Source organism: Haliotis cracherodii, unplaced genomic scaffold, assembly GCF_022045235.1.
Source record: "Haliotis cracherodii isolate W230 unplaced genomic scaffold, xgHalCrac1.p SCAF_20, whole genome shotgun sequence".
NCBI lineage: Eukaryota > Metazoa > Mollusca > Gastropoda > Lepetellida > Haliotidae > Haliotis > Haliotis cracherodii.
The window spans coordinates 13,401,543-13,426,157 of NW_027266276.1; the positions used below are offsets into that span (position 1 = coordinate 13,401,543).

At 39.4% G+C, this 24,615-nt stretch overlaps 1 protein-coding gene across 1 annotated transcript; it reads right to left on the reverse strand.

Moving 5' to 3' along the window:
• Positions 1 to 12,593: 12,593 nt before the first annotated feature.
• LOC139470368 (uncharacterized protein YfbL-like) lies at positions 12,594 to 23,799 on the reverse strand. Its single transcript, XM_071252765.1, has 8 exons — positions 23,760 to 23,799; positions 17,438 to 17,628; positions 16,785 to 16,893; positions 15,745 to 15,867; positions 15,202 to 15,377; positions 14,297 to 14,576; positions 13,380 to 13,526; positions 12,594 to 12,667 (listed from the first exon to the last, which is right to left on the reverse strand). The coding sequence occupies exons 1-8, from the start codon at positions 23,797 to 23,799 to the stop codon at positions 12,594 to 12,596; spliced, it is 1,140 nt and encodes a 379-aa protein (XP_071108866.1).
• Between the last annotated feature and the right edge of the window lie 816 nt (positions 23,800 to 24,615).

The window sequence follows — 24,615 nt, forward strand, 5'->3', positions numbered from 1 at the left end:
GCATCGGGACCTCTGTAAATCACGGGAGTGTTTGTTTTCCCATCATACCTTACAACTATATATCCAAACCCACAAGGAATATGTTCTTGAGTTTTGTACGTAAAACTACTCTCTTGATTGCTTTGGTTGGTATTTTCTATGGGCTTGATAAGCGCTTCGAAGTCGGCATAAATTACGTACGGTACTGGCATTTGATTACAATAGTGTTCAAATTTTAATATATTTTTCCCCTCTTTAGGCATATCGATCCTGATAGCGGTCTGTCCAACACCTCTACAGTCTTCTTTATGCGCTTCTAATAGATCTTGTCTGCTGTACCCATGCAGGCATCTTTCGCAGAAATATTTCTTTCTAGCATGTTTTGTTTGATCGTACAATAGTCTGTTTAAACTCTTTATCCACGTATAATGATATTTTCCATCTTTTTCGATCAGAAATGAATTGATTCTGGGAATATGTTCTGGAGCGGAGCTTATCCTGTGTACAACAATTCCTTTAGAATGTCCGAAAACATTTATAGCTAAATTATTTTGCTTTTCCACCTTATCAATTTGTGATATTGGTGTAGGTTCGTCTATACCATCGAAGTTGAGTCCATCGTTTTGGGGATAGCTAGAAGGTCTATCCGGATTTTTGTCTACGGGGAACAATGCAGATCTTATCATCATTCTTAAACAATCATCGGATTTATTTTTTACGTTAATTATGGCTTTTTTCTTCTTATAATACGGGGGTAAATCTATATAAGATCCACCTTTGAAAGGCATATAATTTGCTATATCTAAATATAAACTATCGATTTAATCCACACCCCAACCCGAACCTCTATTAGTCCAGCGTTCTAAAGTTTCCTGTATCCTCTGAATTGATGTATCTAATGATGCGTTTATAGTATCGGATTCGGTTATAACTTCTTGATTGCTTCGGAAATATGGTTCGGTATATTCGACGCTATCGTCTGCGTTACTTTTACTCAATGTCATTTTAATCGTCAGCTGGTATTTTATACTTTGTAAATCATCTAACTCCTCGTTAATTTTACTTGATATGATGGGCTTAATATCGTTAACATCCATGTTGGAATTAATATCCATCTTCCAACCTCTTAGATATTTACCAAGGCCGGCGGATGTGGGTACAAATATTAATTCTTGTTGTTGTTGATTATTATTATTTTGTTGAATATCATGAACATCATTATTATTATCTTGTAAAGCAATCAATTCAGCTCTTCTCATTCGAGAATAACCTCTCAGCCCACTGTTTCTCGCTCGAACTCTGAGTTCTCTAACAGTCTGGGGTGGTTCCAAACCGAGTAAGGTAATCAATTCAGCTTTTCTCATTCGAGAATATCCACGTAGACCACGTTGCTTTGCCATAGCTTTTAACTCTCTGACAAAAACCATAGTGGTTGAATGGTATATGCAAAATGGTTCATTTGTCTAATTGGTTGTTTTCATATATCTAAATACGTATCCTCCCCAACCTATTCCTCTCATTGATGTAATCTCTCTTCCTAGCATAAATAATCTGATTCCTGACCCTATCAGCACCATGTTTCTTACATAAACAATAACGACCTTTGACCCCTATCCCGCATTCAGAACACTTATAGTTTATGTGTCCACGCTTGATGTAATAATTGTGTATACCGCAGTAAACATCAACACAGCGGCGGTTACATAGAGTCGTCTTCCCCATGAGTGTAAACTTGCAGTTATTCATGGTATATACATCTATCATATCATTTGTCTAAATGCAAATCACATCTACACTATTGTATAGCTGAAAATCAATACTGCGGATAACCCAATAATAACAAATGCGACCTCTCTGTCTTTCTGAGCCTCTGACGGTGTATAAAACTGACTCATTGTTGGTCTCGGTATTGGGTCGAGTTTTTTCCCATAAACGAGGTAGTATTCGTGCATGGCGGATTCGACATCCTTAAACGTTTGAATTGAATGTCCTCCCTTAATCAGTTTTTCATGAATAAAGTCTAATCTCTTCATTCTCTGCTGCGTATATTGTAACTGGGCTGTTTGGTATTGTTCTAATGCTTTATTATGTCGTTTACGCTCCTCTTCAACTTCTTTAGCGTTTGATTCCCTCATACTGGAAAATAAATAATTACTCCCCGAAAAAGCTAGAGCATTAACAACAGCTCCACCGACCATCATCGCAATTGATGCCATATGAATATAAATATTCAAATGTTTAATTACTTCATTATGTCTTCCGGGATAAGTCCTTGTTTGATGAGCATATCCTTCGTTGCCATTGCTAATCCAATATCCAGAATCATCATACCTATATCAAATCCATTAAAATCTAGCTTGGGAGGTGTGGCTTTAGTAATCATTTTAGCCATACGGGCATAGCCAATGGCCAAGCCGGTGACCACCGCTGAATGATACGTCGCGTTTACCAACATTTTACCGTCTGTAACTGGAGTAGTCATGCTTCTTATAGCATTATATGAGGACTAACCTCTAATTGAACTTGTTGTTGCGGCGGGGGTGACGTTTTCTCTTCTCTTGTCTTATAAAAGGACCATACAGCCGCTATACCAGCAACTCCTACTAGTGCCCATGTTTTAATCGGATTTGAATTATTTATTAATTTTGCTTTGCGCGCCAGCCCTCCCTTTCTTCCTGCAGCTATTTTTTGGGGGTTCTTAGTAACTCTGGGTTGTTTTTTTGTTTGTGGTGCATCCTCATTCACTTGTGGTGGTTCCTCATTCACTTGTTGTTCCGCAATCTGTTGTGGTGTCACCTGTTGTGTCTCCATTATTATTAAGTGGGCACGTATGTTTAAATTGACAATACCTAGCCGTTATTAAAGCTGTGGTGAACGGAGCTAAGAACATTCCGAATCTATGATAAAACTCACAGCTCACTGAGCTTATAACGTGTTCGATGAATGGGTCTTTCTCTAGAGATTCGCATAAATACATGCGATGTTCTGCCGGGATGGGGAGAAACGTACTAGCTACGACTGTGTATAGTTGTAATATAGACGACCCTATAGTTTTAGTCATGGTAGCTCCCAGTCTAGACTCGTAACGCGCGTACAGTTTTTTAATCTCTTCGTCGGTCATGTTATCAATTTTTTCTATGGTATAATTTTCTCCCAAATATTGGGAACATTTTCCACCGGCTACCAAAGCCGCGAGTCTTTCTCTATGTTTATCTGCATGTTCTTCTGTATGTTGATCAGATTCTTTGAGCATTTGTTCGATGAGTTCGTCGCATTCCATAATGTAATACCTAAGGAGATATTTAAGTCTAACATAATATAATATGACGTATCCAATACATCCCGTAATAATGAACTGTTGCGAAAGAATGATGATTTCGAACCACATTTTATGTAATATTAACCGCTAATGTTCAATTTGCTATATTTTGCTACATTTTGCTACATTTTTGCTACATTTTGCTATAATTTTGCTACATTTTGCTAAGCAATTGCGTAAGCAGCTGGTTGATCGGTTTTTAATACGAGTTTACAGTGCTTCGTTGCCGCTAACACTTTTCTGACTTTGTCACGTTCATTCTTGGTATAAATGACGTCATTTTCGCGTAAACATTCCTCGAATGAATCTCGATCTTTGCAATGAAACAGCGCTACCCATTTGGTCTGCTCTCTGAGATCTTTCAGGACAGAGTTGTATTTTTGAGTAAGTACCCAAACGCTATGTTGAGTATGCCGACCGGAGAATGCTAAATACGAAAGCATATCCTTCTTTTTTGTTAATTCTTTACTCGCGCTGCAGTCGTCTATTACGAAAAGGGTTGATTCTCCTTTGTATTTTTCGTGACATACTCGGAGACAGTCTTGTAAACGATCGCCCGGATCGACTCTGTGTATTCCGTCGTCATTCATTACCCAATCTCTCGATAAGTATGTTTTATTAACGCTTATAGTCGGACACAGAATAATAATATGATCGAAAACGTCCCGATAATGACTTTCTAAAATATCTAGAATAAAGGCTGTTTTTCCGCAGCCCGTTTGCCCGCATATGATAGCGCAGTGCGGATCTTTAGGTAAACGATTATCAATAGATTGCTTGCACGAATCTCCCATTTTGTATATTAAGTTGCGCATCCATAATCACGTACAAATATATGTTTAATTTACCAGACGATTCCTGGAGCCTTGTTATCTGTATGGTGGCACCCTCGCTAGCATTTTCTATTCTCCTCCCACTGCCGTGTAATTGGTCATCGTCCGTTGTTCGCATGTCTAGCCATAGCGCGTACTTCGAGGTGAGGTATTCACCCATCGATACACTCCCGAGAGACAGATCTTTCACGACCGCGTTAACTTCCGGGGAACGTTTTATAGAAGGAAGTTTTTTAATCTCATCCCACTGGTGATACGCTAGCATTCCTTGGCTATATAGTTGATTAGGAACGCCCTCGATAGTCAATTCTACTTTCGTAATCTTGGGATTGTAGAACTTCTCGGTATTTCTTTTAAACGCATCGGAGGGGTCCTCGAACAACATTAAAATACCCTTCAACGACCTCGTGGGGACGTTTAGATTGATATTCCACATCGTATCTTTTTTGTCCCTCGTGATCTTTTGGTGTCGCAGCACGTGATCGTACAAAATAGCTAAACTTCCCGAATACTGGTTACGAATTTGTCTGGCTAATTCAGGATCCGTTATCATATCGTACTTGAGCGAGATATTGTCAATGGAATAGCTAGCTTCTTCAGCGGATCTGATTACTCTACCGTAGTCGTTAAAAGTGAGTTCGTATTCTAACCTATCGCCTAAGGATGCTTGATAAAAAGGCATGTGGGAATCTAGTAATTCAAAGTCTAGGGGAACATAAAATCTGTTACCTAATGCGTCGGCAACGGCCTGATCTTTTTCGTTGGTATCAACACCATTTTCAGCACCTACGCGCAGTCTCAATGTGTTCTTATTACAAATTCCTTGGTACTGTAAGTTTTCCCGCTCTTTATCCGTTCTCCAGAGATCCATGTAACAATAGTATACATCGCTATCGTCGATACTCAAAACCTCATTACCGCTAATTTTAATGGCGATTTTCTTAACGATAGCACGACCTAAGTTCTGAACCGGCTCCCTGTTAACGTCGGCTGAATTCAAAACAATCGTAAATGCTAGTCGGACAGTTCCCGGAACTAACACATCGTGTGCGCCGAGATTAGGAAAGCGAACCAGAAGCGTTTGATTCTGATCGATGGTACTAGGGTTATTAGTTATAGTTACAGACTGACGAATTGCTTTGACCCCCAATGGATCTCGAAGTCTACGTTGTGGGTTTAACTTGCGTCCGTATTGCGAAGACATTGTTATATTGAAAACATGTACCCTATCTTTAATATAAAAATGACTAATTTTGAACATAATGACTTTGATCTAGATAACATAACTGATACTAGTACCGTCGAAGAGGGTACTGATGAAACCAGCTTTATGATCCCAACCGTAAATGATGAACTTTTACAATCAGCCGTTGATGATTATTACGATGCATTAAAAGAAGATAAAAATTATGTTATCCCAATAGGTCGGGACTATTCAAAGTTTATGCTAGATAGTAAAGGAACATTGCGAGTACGTGACTCTCCGCATATTGAGCTTATGCATTATAGTACTCGTAAGCCCCTAGCCTTGTCTACTATAGCCGGCAGACATAGCCGCGAGTTTGTTCGTGATGAATTAGGTTTTGTAGAATACGGACGACTTCCCGCGAAGACTACTAAGGCTCTTCAGACTATGAGGAAAGAACTCGTTAATACAGATGATTTGGAAGCAGCCTCGATGGTGGCCTCGAACGGACTCGGAGAAATCTTAGATACCTACTACGATAATTCAACGTTACAGGTACCACATTCAGAGTTCAGTATTAGGGAATTATGAGGTCTTGACTAGGCAATGCAAACTATGCGGGGAGAACTCATCAATAATACAGCCAAGCTATCCGAAATCGACAAACATATAGCTCAAGAGAAAACAAAACTCGAACAGGCGGGCGATGAATTCAGTAGACGCCGCGTTGCTGAAAGATTGCGTAACCTAGAAGAGGAAAGATTGGCCCGCCTCGAAGCTGCTTCCAGTAATAGAAAGGCACTTCGTTTTGCAAATCAGTCGTATTCGAGAAACTATCGATCAAGTCCTCAACGATGACACTACACTGGCCGATAAAATTAAAACATTGTTCAGAGAACAGGGAATAACAATTGCTAGTATTTTAACCGCGTTGGGATTTATTATATCGACTTTGACTCTCTCGTTAACAGGGGCACAGGTGGTAGTACACCGCCTAACGATAAAAACGGTATAAGAGAGTGGATAAAAAAGCATTTAAAAGCATTAGGTTCAGCACTGGGAAAGCTAGCTGAAAAAGCCGCGGCCGCACTTCCCGGTATAATAGGGAGTGTGGTTTCCTGGCTATTGAATTTATTAGCTAAGACCACCACTTGGCTTAGTCAAAACTTGTGGGGGTTGATCGTAGCAATTGCAGGGCTGTTGTACGTATTCGCTAAAGACTATTTAACCAAATCATGAGTAAGCCAACCGAGACTCCACCCACTACAAGCGCTGTTTTTTCATCGATATGTTGTTGATTTTTAGCCGCAATATGCGGTGACACTTGTGCATCAGTAGATGGTTGAGCGATAAAAGATGTTTGCGGCTTGACTATTCCCTTTTCACCCGTGATCGTTTGCGTTATTAATTTGACGTTCATATCTGAATTTATACCTGGTTTTTGTTGATCGATAGCGATAACAATTTTATTATTATAACCGATCACTTGACCGATCTTAAGTTCCATATTACTCGGAGACATGTATAGTCCCGGTGCATAAACAAAGTCCACTTTGGATTGAGCGTACTGTAATGCATCTTGAAAACGCTTTATAGACGATGGTATGTCAACTGGCGAATTAATGGCGTCCTCCACGTTTGAGACAAACTGTTTTTGCGCATCGATCGCCGTCCCAGAACCGATAATGGACGTTCGTGTTTGAGATTGCGCTCCGAGAATTGCCCATACATAAGTTCTTATCGATTCATTAACTCTTACAAATCCTGGGTTAGTAAAATTATTTTCCGTTTTATCATTAAGGAATTCATTCCAAGCGTTTGCGGTATCGTTCATTTGTATAAATTTTGTAACAATATAAATTAACCCACTCTTAAAACTCATAATATCCCCTCTCCAATCATTACTATAAAGTTCCCAGCCATGATACCAATGACCGGTTTTATGCCAATGATCATATATTCTTGCGTAAAGTTTGCTGGTACTATACAACTTACCAAAATTAACTGGAGGTTTATTAAGTTCTCTATATACATAATCGCTTTCTTCTTTGACGGATTTATTTTCCTCTGTGTAAGGAACACCTAGACCATGGTTTGCTCCTTTAATACGCCAATCTTTACTCGTAGAAACATTAAATTCCTGACAAATACGCTCATACGCGGACCTATCATAATTATTATTTGTGGAATTCCACGCTCGATCCTGCGGTAATGGAGCACTAATTTCTTTAAGTATACGTCTAATCTGATAGTACACGTGAAATGACATAACAGACTTATTCAGTTCAAATCCTGGAGCGTAAAGAGATACGCCACATCCCGTTGTGGCACACCATATGGCAAAGTTTAACTGATTCTGCCAAAATTGCATCGGATTGTGAAACCAATCGTGCACCATTTTATCGCTAGTTGCCGTTACCCTGTAGTTTTCAAAGATATCGGGGAATTTAACTAAAAATTCAGCACCAGAGGCAGTTACTATAATCGATTGATTAGTAATGTAAGTTGATTTCATATTTAAGTTATGATATAGTATCATTGTATATTTAATATGTATGTTACACTCCCGGGAATAACAAATGGCCAGTCTATTGAACTGCTTCGTACAATCGATAACTCAGATGGACAACTCGAAGTCGCTCTATGCGATGTAACGTATTACCCACGGTGGACCAATATAAATGCTACGAGAGGAAATAATGAGATAATAATAACACATGAAAGAGATAGAATTATTACTATACCTGATGGGTATTACAGCGTAAGCTCACTCAATGATGAATTTTTTAAGCCTTATGGAGCTAGTCTCACACAAAATGAGGCGACTGGGAGACTGAAATTATCCCCTGGAATAATGGGTGTAATTCCTTACAGGAACTTAAGAATTACAATTGGATTTGCAACCAATGTTAATATAATAGTCGATTCATCAAATGAGGGAAATACATTACCCGATTTAGTTCCCTATAAAGAGCTGTGCATCCATCTTGATCAAATCAGTACAACGGATAATATTCAACAAGAAAGTCCTTCAACTCTACTCAGAAGTGTTCCAGTGAAAAATGAAAAATACAATAGCGGTAGAACGGAATCTTTCTCATCATTACAATATAAAAAATTAAAGCGGGGTATTATTTCAGACCTTAAAATTTCTGTATTAGATGTAAAACACCAACCTGTACATATAGGATACTTAAGTGTAACACTCCATATTATAAATAATGGTTGATTCCATATTTAAGTTATGATATAGTATCATTGTATATTTGATATGTATGTTACACTCCTGGGAATAACAAATGGTCAGTCTATTCAACTGCTTCGTACTATCGATAACTCGGATGGACAACTCGAAGTCGCTCTATGCGATGTAACATATTACCCGAGGTGGATCAATATAAGTGCTGCGAAAGAAAATAATGTGATTTTCACAATATCCTCACGTACTGTTTATAATGTCATTACTATACCTGATGGGTATTACAGCGTATGCTCACTCAATGATGAATTTTTTAAGCCTAATGGAGCTAGTCTCACACAAAATGAGGCGACTGGGATGCTGAAATTAGCCGCTGGAGAAAAAGGTGTAATTATGTACATTAACTTAGTACTTAAACTTGGATTTCCACTCCTCGATGAACCTATAAACCCCAACATAACAATACATGGAGATACATTACCTGATTTAGTTCCCTATAAAGAGTTGTTCATCCATCTTGATCAAATAAGCACGACGGATAATATTCAACTAGAAAGTCCTTCAACTCTGCTCAGAAGTGTTCCAGTGAAAAATGAAAAATATAATAGTGGTAGAACGGAATCTTTCTCATCATTACAATATAAAAAATTAAAGCGGGGTATTATTTCAGACCTCAAAATTTCTGTATTAGATGTAAAACACCAACCTGTACATATAGGATACTTAAGTGTAACACTCCATATTATAAATAATGGTTGATGCATCAGGCCCTGGAACGATAAGACAATGTATTACAATTGCGCTTTCCGATCTCGGAGACACAGAAGGATTTGATAAACCCGGTTACAATGGTAAATTATACGCTTTACACTTACACGATAATGTATACAAGCGGAAAGAAGTCACATTCACGGGTAATCTAGAAGATTTAAGCGATGTCGACGTTAGTAGACTCCTTAAAACCACTCCGTACAATATTATTCACAACAGTGAGAATAAATGGACTATGGTCGAGGCAAACATCAAGTGGCTACTGAATATCGTCATTACCCCACCTTATGCGATGATGGGTAAGGGACATAATTTAACTAAGATAATAAATAGTGGCATCGTACTCGCGGCCTATATCCCGTCAAAACGAAAAAGTGTGTTAGTCACTCCCCTGCCAGAAAAACCAGGTCATATGTTATATAGTCGTCCGGCAATCCAAAATGTTAGTTTAAATTTGGTTACAGAATTCGATGATATTAAACAGAACTTGAGCGCAATACCTAATATTTCTACGGTTATTATTGAAGTCTTGTTCGGAGATGCACCGGTAGATGCCTTCGAAATATTACAAGGTCTATCGATTAAATGGCTCAAGAAACACGAGCGTCAACGTTGCAGTATTATTCATGTCGGTGCATCACCCGTTACATCCCTTGAGGGGGTTCAAATTATTAAAAGTGGTAGTATTTCTCTTTCTAAGATATTCTTGCCGTATAATATACATTTGATAAGGTTGATCTATACTCTCAAGACATTTAAGCAAGACCAATTAAAGACTATTATATATTCGTAATATACACTATGAGTTTATATCCAGCGCTCGATGAAAAGATGGAAACTGTTGATGGATTTCGATTACATCAAATAAGCGACATAAAACATCGAATAGAAAAGGATAGGGAGTTGAGACTTGGATTGTATAAAAAGTATCGCAGAGCCGTGAATGCCCTGGACGGAGTTGACACCGCTCTTGTAGTAGCTGGCATGGGACTCGGTGTAGCCGGTGTCGGTTTACTATCAACTATAATCGCCGCGCCTATCGTGCTCGGCATGGAAATAACCGCCGGAGTCTCGGGACTGGCAGGAATAGCGATAAAATTCATTTCTCGTAGGTTGCAAAAGAAAGCATTAAAACACGATAGTATTCGGATACTCGCCGATGCAAAGTTGAACAGCATCGAGGATCATATTTCGACAGCAATGGCCGATTGCAAGATATCCGAGGATGAGTTTCGTTTAGTGCTGTCGGAACTCACCAAATACAATGAAATGAAGCAGGAGATTCAATCAAAATCTCGTAAGACCAGTGGTATTAGCGAAGACGATAAAAAAAAGTTCATAGAACAGGGGAGGCAACAAGCGCGTCAATTATTCCGTGCCAAAACCAAAGAACTGGTTGGAGATTAAAAATAAATTGCTTACTAGCGTGTGATTACATTTAGACAAATGCTTACATAAATATATAATAATGGAAAAAACTATTAAATGGAGAGAATTACCACAAGGTTTTTATTATATCAGTGATGTCAAACCAACCAAATACGGTAATCAATTGTTTCTTATCAATTTACAAAAAGAGTGTAGTTATATAGTCTGGTCTCCTAGTAAAATGAACGAAGAACTTAATAAAAATGTTGAATATCGCTTTATCGATAAAAATAATGAAGAATATTTTTATTACCATTTAGACTCATCTAAAGCAATGATTGGACCCAGGTATTGGTGAGCTGGAGTCAATTTAGTTTAATCTCATGACTATCGTTGAATCGCATAGTCATTTACACATAAAAAATTCCCCCTGTAGTAGCAGTATAGGTATATGAATCCTGCTCCAGTGGAAGTGGTCCAGAACCATCATTACCTATAAAAATTTATATCATAGACTCCAGGTGGTGGTCAATTTAACTTAATCTCATGACTATCATTGAATCGCATAGTCATTTTGGCATAAAAAATTCCCTCTGTAGTGATGGTATAGATATATGAATCCAGCTCCAGTGGAAGTGAGCCAGAACCATCATTACCTATACTACTCTGGATTGTCTAGTCCAGACTCGATTATTTACACACCGCCGTCATATAGCCGGAATATTGTTGAGTGCGGCACCATCGTACACACCAACAGTGTACCAGACAGTGTAATGACATATCCCTGGGAAACGATGATTGCATTTTCTTTCCCATTGTAGTCCCAAACTGTTATGTTAAGAGCAAAACACAACCCAAGTTTATTTACAACGTCGAGGGAACGCTGGTCTCTTACTGACAAATCCGCTAGTTTGACATGATAAATTTAACCACCAAACTTTGCAGTACACTGAGTGAGTGAATGTCACAGTCTGCAATATTCCATGTATCACGAAGGCCTGTACATGATTGAGCCTGACTAAACTGATCTGCCCTGCACTCGGTCTTCAGGCACATCGACTGAAACACTTCTATTGCCAATTCTGTATGATCAGCAGCATCAACTGATATACATGTATGTTGTATCAGATGTATCGTATATATCAGTGTCTTTGGTATTTTGGGTGAACGTTAGTGCATCTATCACATCATAGGTACGCTATTAAAACACATATAACAACCACTTTAAGGTATACATGGAATTTTATTATTAATTTTATTTCTTGTTAATCATGGCAGCAATTGATTATTTTCTACTTAAGAATCGAAAAGGAAATACAGTTTGCAAAAGATTATGCAATGTGGTTATATGACTGTGCACATATGAAGCTACAACATATATTTTTTTTACATTTATTAAAAAAATGTTTGGACACAAAGTCATCCTATGAGTAAAATAGAATTTCGAGCAGCCTTATATATATATATATATATATATATATATATATATATATATATATATATCAGTTTCGATATCAAATTGTATACCTAATTTATTTTAACTATATATAAGAAGGCTTTCCTTAAAATCAGCCGTCATGTTGTGAGACTTATTTGCTGTTGGGTTGGTCGGTATGTGGTTTACAGTGCTATCTTGCAACAGCTTTACTCATTGCTGCCCGATATATTATGTAGACAACAGAAATAGGCCATTGAATCTGGATGTACTCGTCCTCTTTCCCCTGATTGTGAGATTGAACACAATCCTGAATGAATTAAATTAAATAGAAATTAAACCATGCATAAAATTCATAATAGATATACCGTGTAGTTAACTCGCCAAAATACCCAAGAAACGCATACGTTCAGTTATCAAAGTGTCTCTATTGCAGATCAAGGCGACACAAGGGACTGTACCACGCTGAATGAAGTACTTTGTTTTTGGAGTAGGATGTCTCTCTATTCTGGCATTGCGAGTCTTGAGTACAGAGCCACGAGACATGCCAACAGGACAGCATTGTTCCCAGGGATCCCTGAAACATCAAACAAGGATTGTAAACAACAATATGCAATCAAAACGTAAGATATGTCCTGTAAATTAATTTGTTATTGCCACACAAGATCTTTAGACTGAAGTCATGAGCAAATATTAGGACAACATTATGAACGTTATCAGATGTGTTAATAGAAACGAGAATGGGGGGTAAAATACCCCTCAGTGTCAAAATTCCCAATTTATGACCCTGCATCAGACAACATTGTTTCTTTTTGCAGCAAACCATTTCAGTTGATGTTTATAACAATGTCGCGTCCTCCTAGGTACAGCTTTGATGAGGACAGCACATTTCAATAATTTAATAAGATTGACAAAGAAAGCCCTAACGCAGTAATGGACAATACCATCTGTTGTAGATATATGTTTTGCAGCTTCTTTTGTCTCGCCACCATCCATTGTTGAATATGTTTTTTTTCAATTGTGTTCTATTTCAGAAGAACGGACGGCCCATTGTCCAAAACCGATACAAAGATTTGTATCCCTTTCCTACTTAATATGTGTCCTGAACGTTGGTGTCAAGGTCCAGCTTTAACTGCGTAAAATATCACTTGGGGCATAACTTCCACAATCTGACAAGCCCTGTTGTGATGTTGAATCACCGTTAAACTCATGTCAGTGATAATATTTCAGGAATAAGCCAAAGCAATTCCATCAAAAGCTTCCAAACAGTGTATCATGGCCAGAGTTACCTGACGCGTTAGATGGTGCCAGTTTGTTGACAGTACCAATGAGGGCTTGGGTAGTCTTCCCGAGAAACTGAAGCATCTTGTCATTCACTCGGCTTAACTTGTCACAGGAGTGATGGTAGCAGACTTCCATGTACCCTCGGAAGTCGGCTTGAGACATAACGTTTACATTTTGAAGTAATGCAAGAAGAGTGCAGTGTTGGTCATGTTCATACAAGATATAATTTATTCAGTCTTGTGGATATTAATACGTTTTGAAATAACTGCAGCAGGTCATTTTGGGAAAGTGTAGCGCCATAGTCGTTGGCGTTGCGTCCGTTTGTGCGTTCCGGGATCCTATATAAAACTCTTTAATCTCAGATTCGTGCTGATCACAAACCTTGGCTCGTTAACACCATACTGGAGTTCGTGGCTATCACGAAAGTGGTATACATTAAATACTGGCATCACTGCGGCCCATATCGTTGGCCTAACCAAAGAAGTAAGAAAGTGAAGAGTATTCTAGTTATGTCACGAAATGTCAACTTAATGTGTAAGGAAATACCGAAGCAATGCAGGTCTCAGACTTGTACCATGCTTTTGTGAAATCAACAGGTATGGTGCTAAGTGTCACTTGGGGCTTAAGTCTCCCACTATATCACTCTCCGCCACATAACTGGTACACTGTTGAAAGCGACCTATAACATCATTGCAGATCATACCTTGCAATCATTCAAGGGGGGGGGGGGGGGGGGGGGGTACTTTTAACAGTAAACATTCTGCTTCACCAGGACAAACAAATGAACATCGGAGTCGTAATGCTTTAAGTTCGATACTAATGACGTATGTTCCTTACTCAAGTTGTTTTTTTAAATAATGATAAAAATATCTCAGTTATCTCTCAGACGCAAGTCACATGACAATTGCGCTCAAACCATCACCTGTGTCCGTCAGGAAGATTGCCTTGATTCCGTTTGACCAGAAGGTGTAGTGGTCACTCCTCATGAAGTCCTGGAACATCATGAATTGCTGTGGTGTTACTGTGGGGCCAGTCAGAGCGGTGATGTTAATCTTCTCAAGCTCGAACTCGGGTTGACCCAAGGCGGTGTAAGAAGTGACGAAGGCATCAAGGACGTCAGAGTCGTAGAGCCGACCAATCGCTGCGATGAAATCTCCTTTGTTGCCGTCAGATGTTACGCTGTTCACAACGCTCGGGGCAACCTGTAGAAGATGTGCATCGAACAATTAATAATTCTTGTGACGTCTTCCTATTGTATCCTATGTGTACTTTTCAAAGAAGTAATACATCCTGAACAACATCCCTACTCCCTACCTTAGAAAGGTTGCAGACCAATTTCAAACGTTTTGAAAATTTGCGGTTGACAAGCAAGTATAATTTTTACTAAAAGGAAATCACCTCATTGAAACAAGGTCACATATTGCGTTCTTGCTCATACTGGCACTCATATAATTTTCACCGCTATTTTGCCTTTTGAACTCACTTGGATTTGTTTTGACGGATATTCGAGACTGATTGTGCAGTGGCTTTGACGCTATATATAAACGGTAACTGTTAGATACCGAAACCACGAAAGCGGGAATTCGTCAGACAGAAGGCTCAGCAAAGCTATCAGAAAGTACCACAGGCTGATACAAAAATAGTTTTGTTCCCCCGGAAAGGCGGGAAATCATTGCGAAAGTATTGAGGTACACGTATTCGGTCAAAAAACCCACTTGAATAACTATCCTGTATTCAAGTAAACTTGGTGTCCAGCCAGATGCAAGGTAATAACCACCTCTAATATAATATGTTTCGGTATGATGATTAATAATATGTTGCCACTACCTTATCTAAGCCAGGTGGGAGTCGTTGGGTGTTCTTCATTTCCTGTATGTTAAAAATGGTGTCCATGACGACGACCCCTTTTACAGCGGGTGTCGTGCTCCAAAACGTGGGCACCCAGTCACTGAGGAACTTTCTGCTTCCACAACTCAGGTTTCCACAGGCCACTTGGGGAGGTCCTTTTGAAAAAGTACAAATTTTAAATCAACTACAGAAACAGACTAGTACGTACCATATGTTCCCGTGTTGTATCGGGTGAACAATTGACTTGCCTCTGGGTGTGTTTTTGACGGGTGTCACCTTTTCGCGAACACCTGGTATCATCACTATTTGATAGTGATTCATAATACATGCTCATGATGTAGACGGAATCCTAGAATCGACTGTTTTGGGCAGAGATTTCTCATGAACATAGAAAGGGTTTTGTCGCTTTTTTTCATAAAAGTGTACAGTACGGTCGCGAGTGATGTGTTTGTTTCGTAAATATTTTAAGCATACTAAACTTTTTTATCCAGCAGTATCCACCATAAGTGTTAGAGTACCAACCTGGCTCTTCCCATTCTTCGAAATCAAAGGCTGCAAAAACCACGGCGTAGTTTCGTGAAATCTTGGCGAGATGTTTGGCTGCCTGTAACATTGCAACCACTGCAGCGCCATTGTCGTCAACACCTGCAAGAAGCGTACGGGGCTAGTGTTTTGTCTCTCTGATGGTTTCTGGACATTTGCTTTCAAGGTATTATATGTTAAAATTAGCATATATGGGTGACCCTCGTCATATAAGGTCCTCCTGGACTCTCTCACTTGTCGAAGTGGACTGCCTCCGTGGTCTAGTGGTAGAGCGTCCGCCCGGAGAGCGGAAGGTCCGGGGTTCGATCCCCGACCACGTCATACCAAAAGACGTTTAAAGATGGTAACTGTTGTTACCCTGTCTGGCGCTTGGCACTAAGGGACTAAAACAAGGACTGGTCGGCTCGGAGTCAGTATACTGTGTCTGAGTGAGTATTCATGTTTAACTGCGGCATGGTATCTCAGTGGGCTAGCACTATAAATCGGCATCAGTCCGGACTAGTACAAGCAGCCACACACACACATACACGTGCATGCACGTCGCTATATAAGTGTAATAATGTGACGCGACGTTAAACCCGATTTCACCTCACCCACCTTTCTTCAACAGATATAAACACAATCAAAGCAGAGACCTGACTATTTACGTGCGGTCGTAACACTCGGTGTTAATCGTTGCTCGTGCTAAGTTCCACTGGTCATGTCATGTTTGATAAAATGTTCATTTTGCTAAAACAAATGAATGAAGAAGTCGACTGTTGCATTTCGCATGCAGTTACTTTGGATGCCAGGGGAATTGGAATGTAATCATGATGAAAAAACAACAGATTACCTGGTGTGTCTCTCATAGGGTCATAATGATACTTGCGACGATCGCCGCTTTATGGGAAATAATGCCGATGGGAACTTTTAACTCACCCCCCTCGCTACGGCATGAAGCTGTTGCGTTTCGGATGCAGTAGTTTGGGTTGTTAAGGGAAGGTTAATATTATGAACCATGATTACGATTCAATACTTACCTGGAGTGTCTCGCATAGTGTCGTAATGAGCTCCGATTCCAACTATTTGATCTGTATTTGTTTTGAAATACGTTCCCTTCGAAATTGCGATAACATTTACACCTTTCACCTGGAAGGTAAATCGAGGGTATTACACGAGGATGGGATACTATATTATGATAGTGCCTCACGTTGTTGTTGTTGAACGCCGCTTTGAAACCAGTTTCGGTATGTCATCATGTGTCAGCTTAGTGTCGGAGGCAATCCCGAAGTGATGACGTTTACTACTTTGGCGGAAACCGAGAGAACGACTATTGTGCTAAAAGGCAGAAACACAATCAGGCTGAATCTGGTATTCGATCCATGTCCACGATCATAGGTTTCTGGCATGCATGAATTGCGGCGTTTAGGAAGGCCGGACCACCAGTGCCCCCGAATAGCAAAGAAATATGAAAACGATGACAGACGTTCCTTTCATTTAAGAACATTTGGTTGTATGTTACATTTAAATATGCTCTTTGCACCGACACCCAAATACGAATGTGCCATACATTACCAAACATCAAATTAAAGCGTATGTTGGTTGGTCTGTAGGAAGTTGTGAAGTCCGGTACATTGGCTACAGACACATTCAACCAATCATATGAAAGCAAAGCATGTGAAAACAGTATTACCGTCGGAAGATCCGTGTCAAATATCTGACTGTATGTATCCAATCCGTAGCTTCGGAACTCCTTCGTGATGAAGTCCCTGGTTTCAGCTTTGTATGTCGTGTTAGTGTCGTGGTGGCGGGTTTCAGAGAAATGGTTTTGGAGAGTGGTCTTCATCCAGGTAGTATCTACATCAGGATTCGAGGACACCAGTCCTGTTGCATTTAATGGAAATGGGAATTATGCATACATGAGAAGTACATGCTATTACTTTGTTGCATATAATGAGATTTTACCATGGAGTGCCACAAAGTTGCGGTACATGTAATTTGACACTTTCAGGTAGGTAGACACCACAACTACTTTCGTCCATGTCTAAAGTTTATGTGCAGATGTTTGTACATGGACACATAGCGTTGTCCAAGTCATGTTTTGAAATGCAATATCGAACCAATTCCCAACATGTCAACTTGTGCAGCTTTATCAAATAGAAGAATAACTCTGCCATCATACCAAGTGAGCGCTTAAGTTCTGGGGCAGAATAAGAGGGAGTTATCCATGACAAACTGAAAGTCGAGCCCATGGCCTTGGCCTTTTAATTACCTAGTGTAGGACCTTTGTCGGTATGCAACAACAAACTGTCACAAAGCTTTACGAAGCTTTTACGTGGCATGGCTACATTTGACCATTTGTCCGTTAACGTTGTCTCTGGGGGCACGGGTGGCCCAGTCCTCCAAGGCGCCGCGATTCGCTGCGCAGGGTTGCGTCCCTTGGGCACGCGAGAAACATATGATTGTGCATCATTGTGGGTTCGAATCCCGGTTCGCCCCGATTATGTTTCTTGGTTTGTCAGCACCATACCCGTGCTCGTGGATTTCACGGAAGTGATAAACACCCGAGACAAGCATCACTTCGGGCTTTCCTCCCACATTTAGCTGACACGCCGTGATATAACTGGAATACTGTTAAAAGCGGCGTTAAAACCCAGCTCACTTACACACTCTCATTCTCACAGAGCAATGCATTTCGACCAAGGTGTGGAACAATACACTCCAAATGCTGCTACTAGTATTAATGGAGAATTGGCATGGACACCGTTACACATGTATTTTTATTTGGGCACAGAGCCCCACGAAACCGAATAAAAACTGGAACAAAAAGGTGGAAAAACACGTTGCAATTACAAACGTATGTTATAGTATGCGACAATTTTTTTCTCCTGGCTGAATTAGTTTTGTTTGTTTTCTGTTTTGTTTGTTTGTTGTTTAACGCTGCACTCAGCAATAGTGAGTGAGTGAGTTAAGATTTAACGTCACATCGGCAGTATTTCAGCCATATCGTGACGAGAAGTACGCACTCGGCAATATTCCAGCTATATGACGGCTCCTGGCTGAATTAAAACAAATGAATAAATATGAATGGTATAAGTCCAAAATAGAGACGTACCGAGGAGTTAGTGTTGGAAACAAACAAATGTACTTTTTAGGTAGAAAAGATTATGTGATGTTGTCAGACTGGAAAAAGTAAGTTATGAGAATTTGTCACTTTGGCAGAAACTTTGCTTTTAGTGTAGAAACAGGTTTGGAGATGAGAGCTGCGTCCTAATTCATTGCCCACACTGTACGAATCCAGTATATTAACTTAATGTATTTAAAGTTTTGGCAAGCATTAATCTACTTTCAGATGTGGATAAACAGTATAATTTTAGCGCCAAAGATTTTCTTACAAAAACAAAGTGTATTTAGGAAACAAAAGACTCGTGATCGTACAGAAACATTGCAGGAGAAACCACAAGTGGTGCACTGAGTGGTTAATCTCGCTGCACTGTTTAATTGTATGATAAACGACGGCCACGACTCGTACATATCTTATATGAGATGCCGGCATATTTTCCAGCCTCTTTCGTTAAGGATGTAAATAACATTTACAAGCTATAAAAATAATTACCTGAACTTAAAAAAAATATGACTCCCTGTATAGAATCCGAACTCTGCAAATGTCTATTACTGATGATTATTCACTTCCCTCTAAAAATAGCATTGTCCAATTTACGACGTCATGAATATATATATGTATGTATGTGCGTGCGTGCGTGTATTAAATATAATAAATGTCCATGGAAGTGGGTCATGCTGATCCTACGCTACCAACGCTGAGACAAGGAAGTTGAAACGTGTGAAGTGGCTGCTGTTATCATTCTAATCATACACTTTACTGATTTGTACCATGTCCCCTTGATATTGACTTCACAACACGCTGCATGGTCCACAGTCACGTCACAATGATGTGATGACAATCGTATGTTGTAGTTGATTTTGTCTTGGGGGGCCTTTCTCTATCATATATTTTTTTCTTTTCTCTCACACCAAGTTGGTGTACTTTTAAACACGCTTTAAGAAGATTGATTTATAGAGGAAACTGAAAATGTGCAGCAGTCCCTGCCTAAATCGGATAACTTTGTCATAACAAAGAATCATGTTATTAGTTCTTTTAATCAACTCAGTGTCAAGCCTGTGACCCTGATAATTTGTCTGGCTTTGTTTGAAAAGAGTGAAGAGAACATTTGTTTGGTATTTTTAAAAGAATTGTCGAAATGTCTGTGAACAATCTTTCAATCCCCCTTGTTTGGAAACATCAAGTGTTATCCCCTTTCAAAAGAAAACAATCCATCTGTTCATTGACTTCGGTTGCGAAGAAATTCCTTGAAAGTATTATTAAGAAAGTATTACATAATTTCGACCCACTTCAGTTTGCTTTACAGACCAGGTCAAAGTGCAGAAGACGCACATCTGTCCCTCTGCCACAATATCCAAACCCACTAAGAAAAGTGTACAACTCACATGTCAGAACTTTGTAGATTTTTCATCTGCTTTAAATACCATTCAGACTCTTCTGCTTATGAGAATACTCGCTGATATTAGCGTTAATCCAGCTATTACTAAATGGGCGAATTTTTGTTATTGTCAACAGACCACATTTTGATCGTGTAAATGGGGCACGTTCACCCACAGTAACAGCATATCCTGCTCAATGCTTCACAGGGCTGTGTTCTTTCACCAATTTTATTTATCCTGTATGCAGATAACTGTTTTAGTACTTCTGACAACTGTTTGACAAATAAGTTTGCTGACGACGCAGCTGCCTGCGGCCTAATTAGAGAAACAAAAATTAATTATAGAACAGAAATTACCAATATTACTACATGGTGCGAGGAAAATATTCCGGTGTTAAATTTATCCAAACCAAAGAAAATGGTATTTGACTATTTTGAAACGTTAAGTTCAAAATGTGCTGTAAACATTCAGAATGACGAATGATGTAAAAGTCGTTGATGAATATAAATGCCTTGGTACTATTCTTGATTCAAAACTATTAATTCAAACACAGATGCCATCTCGGAGAAAGGTCAGCAGAGACTCTATTTCCTTTGCTGCTTTAAGCATTTTAACATAGTCAAAACTCATACGAAAGTGTTTCGCATTTACTTAGTATTCACAGTATTGTAACCTTTAACTTTCTTGGTTGGTCTGTGTCACTATATTTCCCTCGGGATAATAAAACATTATCTTATCACTTCTTTAATCTTAGTGTTTTATTTCTTCTTACTTCCCCTGCAACAAATGATTTACAGATATTGATTAGTTAGTTAATTACTCCCTACTTGGATATCCCGCTTTGAAACACGTATTTGCTCTCGGGACATTAGCACTGATAGATCGGTTTCTACGCGGAAATCAGTATAGATTTTTAATTTAACTTGAAATTGTTATTCACGTCATTAGCACAGCAAACAGGATGTATGCATATGCACAAGTCCTTAAAAACTAATACAAAGTCATATGAGAGATAGCGATTAATTTCCTGGAACTATTATCTGTCTATCGATGCAACATGTATAATGCAACTGTTGATAGGGGTGGTGGTCAAGGTGGGATTTTATCGATTAAAAATAAATTGCTAAAAATTCTTCAAAAATATAATTATGATTCAGACTGTTGAAAATATTATAACCTACCAAAACAATTATATTGTTGCAAGGTGTTGCAAAATCAGGCTCCTAGTTATAAATAAAAAAGTATCGCGTTTCGTAGCTGAAAAATATTTCTATTCTCGAAACAATATAAAACGCCGAATATCAAATAGTCGGTCCGTAAGTTAAAAGGATGTATTATTGTTACTTGGCATATCGAAATCTACTGGGCTGTGGTAAGATATGTAATCATGTATTAAAGAATGTGGCTATCGTCCTATCGAAGCAACTTGTAAAGTTGTTTTTCATTCAGATGATACCCATGCCTGATGATAGCCTCCGTGGTCTAGTGGTAGAGAGTCCGACAGGAGAGCAGAAGGTTCGGGGTTCGATCCCCGGCCGCGTCATACCAAAAGACGTTAAAAGATGGTACTTGTTGTTACCCTGTCTGGCACTCGGCATTTAAGGACTAAAAACAAGGACTGGTCGGTCAGTATACTGTGTCTGAGCGGTGTACTCATGTTAAACTGCGGCATGGTATCTCAGTGGTCTAGCACTATCCAATTGTCATCAGTCCGGACTAGTACAAACAGCCACACGCACACACATGCTTGAAGGTCGTTATATATGTGCAGTAGGTGGACGCGACGTTAAACCCCATTTCACCTCACCTAACCTAATTATAGACCGATCGTGCTCACAAGTCGCTTATACTGGTCTGGTCATTAACCGTCTGTGGGCCTGTGAGATATAACCGTCTCTCTGTTTGCTACGGCACATGCAAAATACCTCATATCACAGTGAGGTATTTAGTAAATCCCTACATGCACTATGGACAATGTGCTCTGCAGTGAGGGGAACAAGTCATTGGAACTTCTATAACAAAACCTGCCTATCCTCTTTGGTAGACAGACGGCACTTCCACAAATTAAGAAAACTGGTACAACACCAAGTTATGTATCTGACACTGTGCCTGTAAACATTTTTTATCTGTCACTTAATAAAACACGTAACAATAATTGTCCTTCATGAGCCAAATTGCCGAAATAAATTTTATTAAAATCATTTCAACCTTCCCAAACGTTTATTCTATTGTATAATACTGCTGCTATAACTTGAAGGGGACATATATTTATATAAGCATCTTTATCAACCATCTTTCACTGAATTTAAGTGGAAATAAAGATTGTTCAACAAAAACAAACATATAATATGAACAGACATCGTTATCCAAAGACATCTTTATAAATTCTAGAGTCATACATTGAAGACAGCAGCAAATATCTAATTTCTGTGCAAAAAGGTAAATATTCCAGAGCGTCATTATTATTGAATGTCAATGAAGCCACACTGAAGTGCAACCAATATATACTGAGTCAAATTAAGAAATTCGCATTTTTAAAAGTAATCTGACGTCTGTGTAATTGAGTCATAATCGGTCGCAGTATGGCCGTCTTGCTTGAAGGTGAGCAGTTCTCAGACGGTTTCGAACAGTTTGCGCACTCAGTCTACCCATCAACAGTTCATTTCTGGTTGATGTAGCCGTCAAAAATCGGTTACGGAGGTGACGTAAGACAATCTGACGATCCTCTGCATGTGACGTAACACGTGGTCGACCTGGCCGAGGGCGATCAGCGGTGGTACCCGTCTGCTGTAGACGCGTCTGTAAATCATAAACAGTCCGTCGACTACAACCCAACGTCCTTGCGACTTCAGCTACGGACGTTCCCGTCTGCAACATGCCGATGACACGTTCACGTTGCACATTTGAAAGGCGTGGCATGACAAATGGCCGTAAAGACTTTTGTTTTCTTGTGTTTTTCTTTTTTTGTTAATGACTGCTAACAAGCATGGCTGAAAACACGTGCGGTATTGTGGCCACGTGACCAGTTGCACGTGAAAAAACACTTTTGCCACTATAGTGCTGTGCACATGATTTTGATAGATTCACCTGCACAAAAACGGTTGTTATCTGAAGACAATACGTGGCCATTACTGTTTAAATACACAATAAGGGCCTACAATGATAACTGGTCAAAATGTTAAAATTTTAGGATTGTGAAGTTTTTAATTTTGTTCAGTATAATTATGATGCAGTTGAAAACGAACATCACTTCCTTCTACCCTGTATCATTCAAGTACTGCCAATTCTATATTGCTCTATTGCCCAATATGCTTCGTTCACCCCACAATAGACGAACGTGAAGGTTTTGAGCTGCGCACATATACACAACTGCTTTCTACTGTAGCTATGGCTGGACAGTAGGCTGTACATTCCTGTTAACAAACATAATTTCACATTGCAATGTTGGATAAGAAAAGAAAAGACCAACAAGAATATTACTACCTGTATTAAGGATAAGCAAATCTACTCACCGAAAGCCAACAGGAGGACGTATGATAAACATGCAATCATTTCAACTTCAAACCAAAATATACAAAATATATAAGTGTTAGGCGCGTGAAGTGAAGCCAACAGGTTGTATGCATATGCACAAGTCCTTAAAAACTAATAAAAAGTCACATGAGAGATAGCGATTAATTTCCTGTAACTGTTATCTGTCTATCGATGCAACATGTACAATGTAACTATAGATGGGGGTGGTGGTCAAGTTGTGTTAAATACTCCTAGTTCGGGCTTCGTCTTCAACACCTCCGGGGTCTAATGGTAGAGCGTCCGCCCGGAGAGCGGAAGGTCCGGGGTTCGATCCGCGGCCGCGTCATACCAAAAGACATTAAAATATGGTACTTGTTGTTACCCTGTCTGGCGCTCGGCATTGAGTTAAACCAAGGACTGGTTGGCTCGGAGTCAGTATACTGTGTCTGAGTGAGTATTCATGTTTAACTGCGGCATGGTATCTCAGTGAGCTAGCACTATAAATCGGCATCAATCCGGACTAGTACAAGCAGCCACACACACATACACGTGCATACACGTCGCTAAGTAAGTGTAATAATGTGAAGCGACGTTAAACCCAATTTCAGCTCGCCCCCTTTCTTCATTAAATATAAGCACAATCAAAGCTTGTAGTATATACGGCGACAGGATAACGAGAAGAAACGCCCAAATATTAGAAAGATTATTATCGTTTCCACGAAATCAATACAATAGTCGTTGCACTTTGGTCGCATATCAGTTGGTAACGTGTTTTATTTTTTTAGAGAATGCAGTAGTTCACGTGGCTCACGTGTGTCGTTATAGCGTGTGCCTGATTTTGTTAGTTTGTTTATT

Bases quoted from the DNA above. Each gene is read 5' to 3' on its own strand.
- LOC139470368 (XM_071252765.1), bottom strand. From the start codon at position 23,799: ATGATTGCATGTTTATCATACGTCCTCCTGTTGGCTTTCG. The intron at 17,629-23,759 runs GTGAGTAGATTT...TAAATGCAACAG, and splicing joins CGTCCTCCTGTTGGCTTTCG to GACTGGTGTCCTCGAATCCT. The intron at 14,577-15,201 runs GTAGTGGCAACA...CATCTTCTACAG, and splicing joins TCCCACCTGGCTTAGATAAG to GTTGCCCCGAGCGTTGTGAA.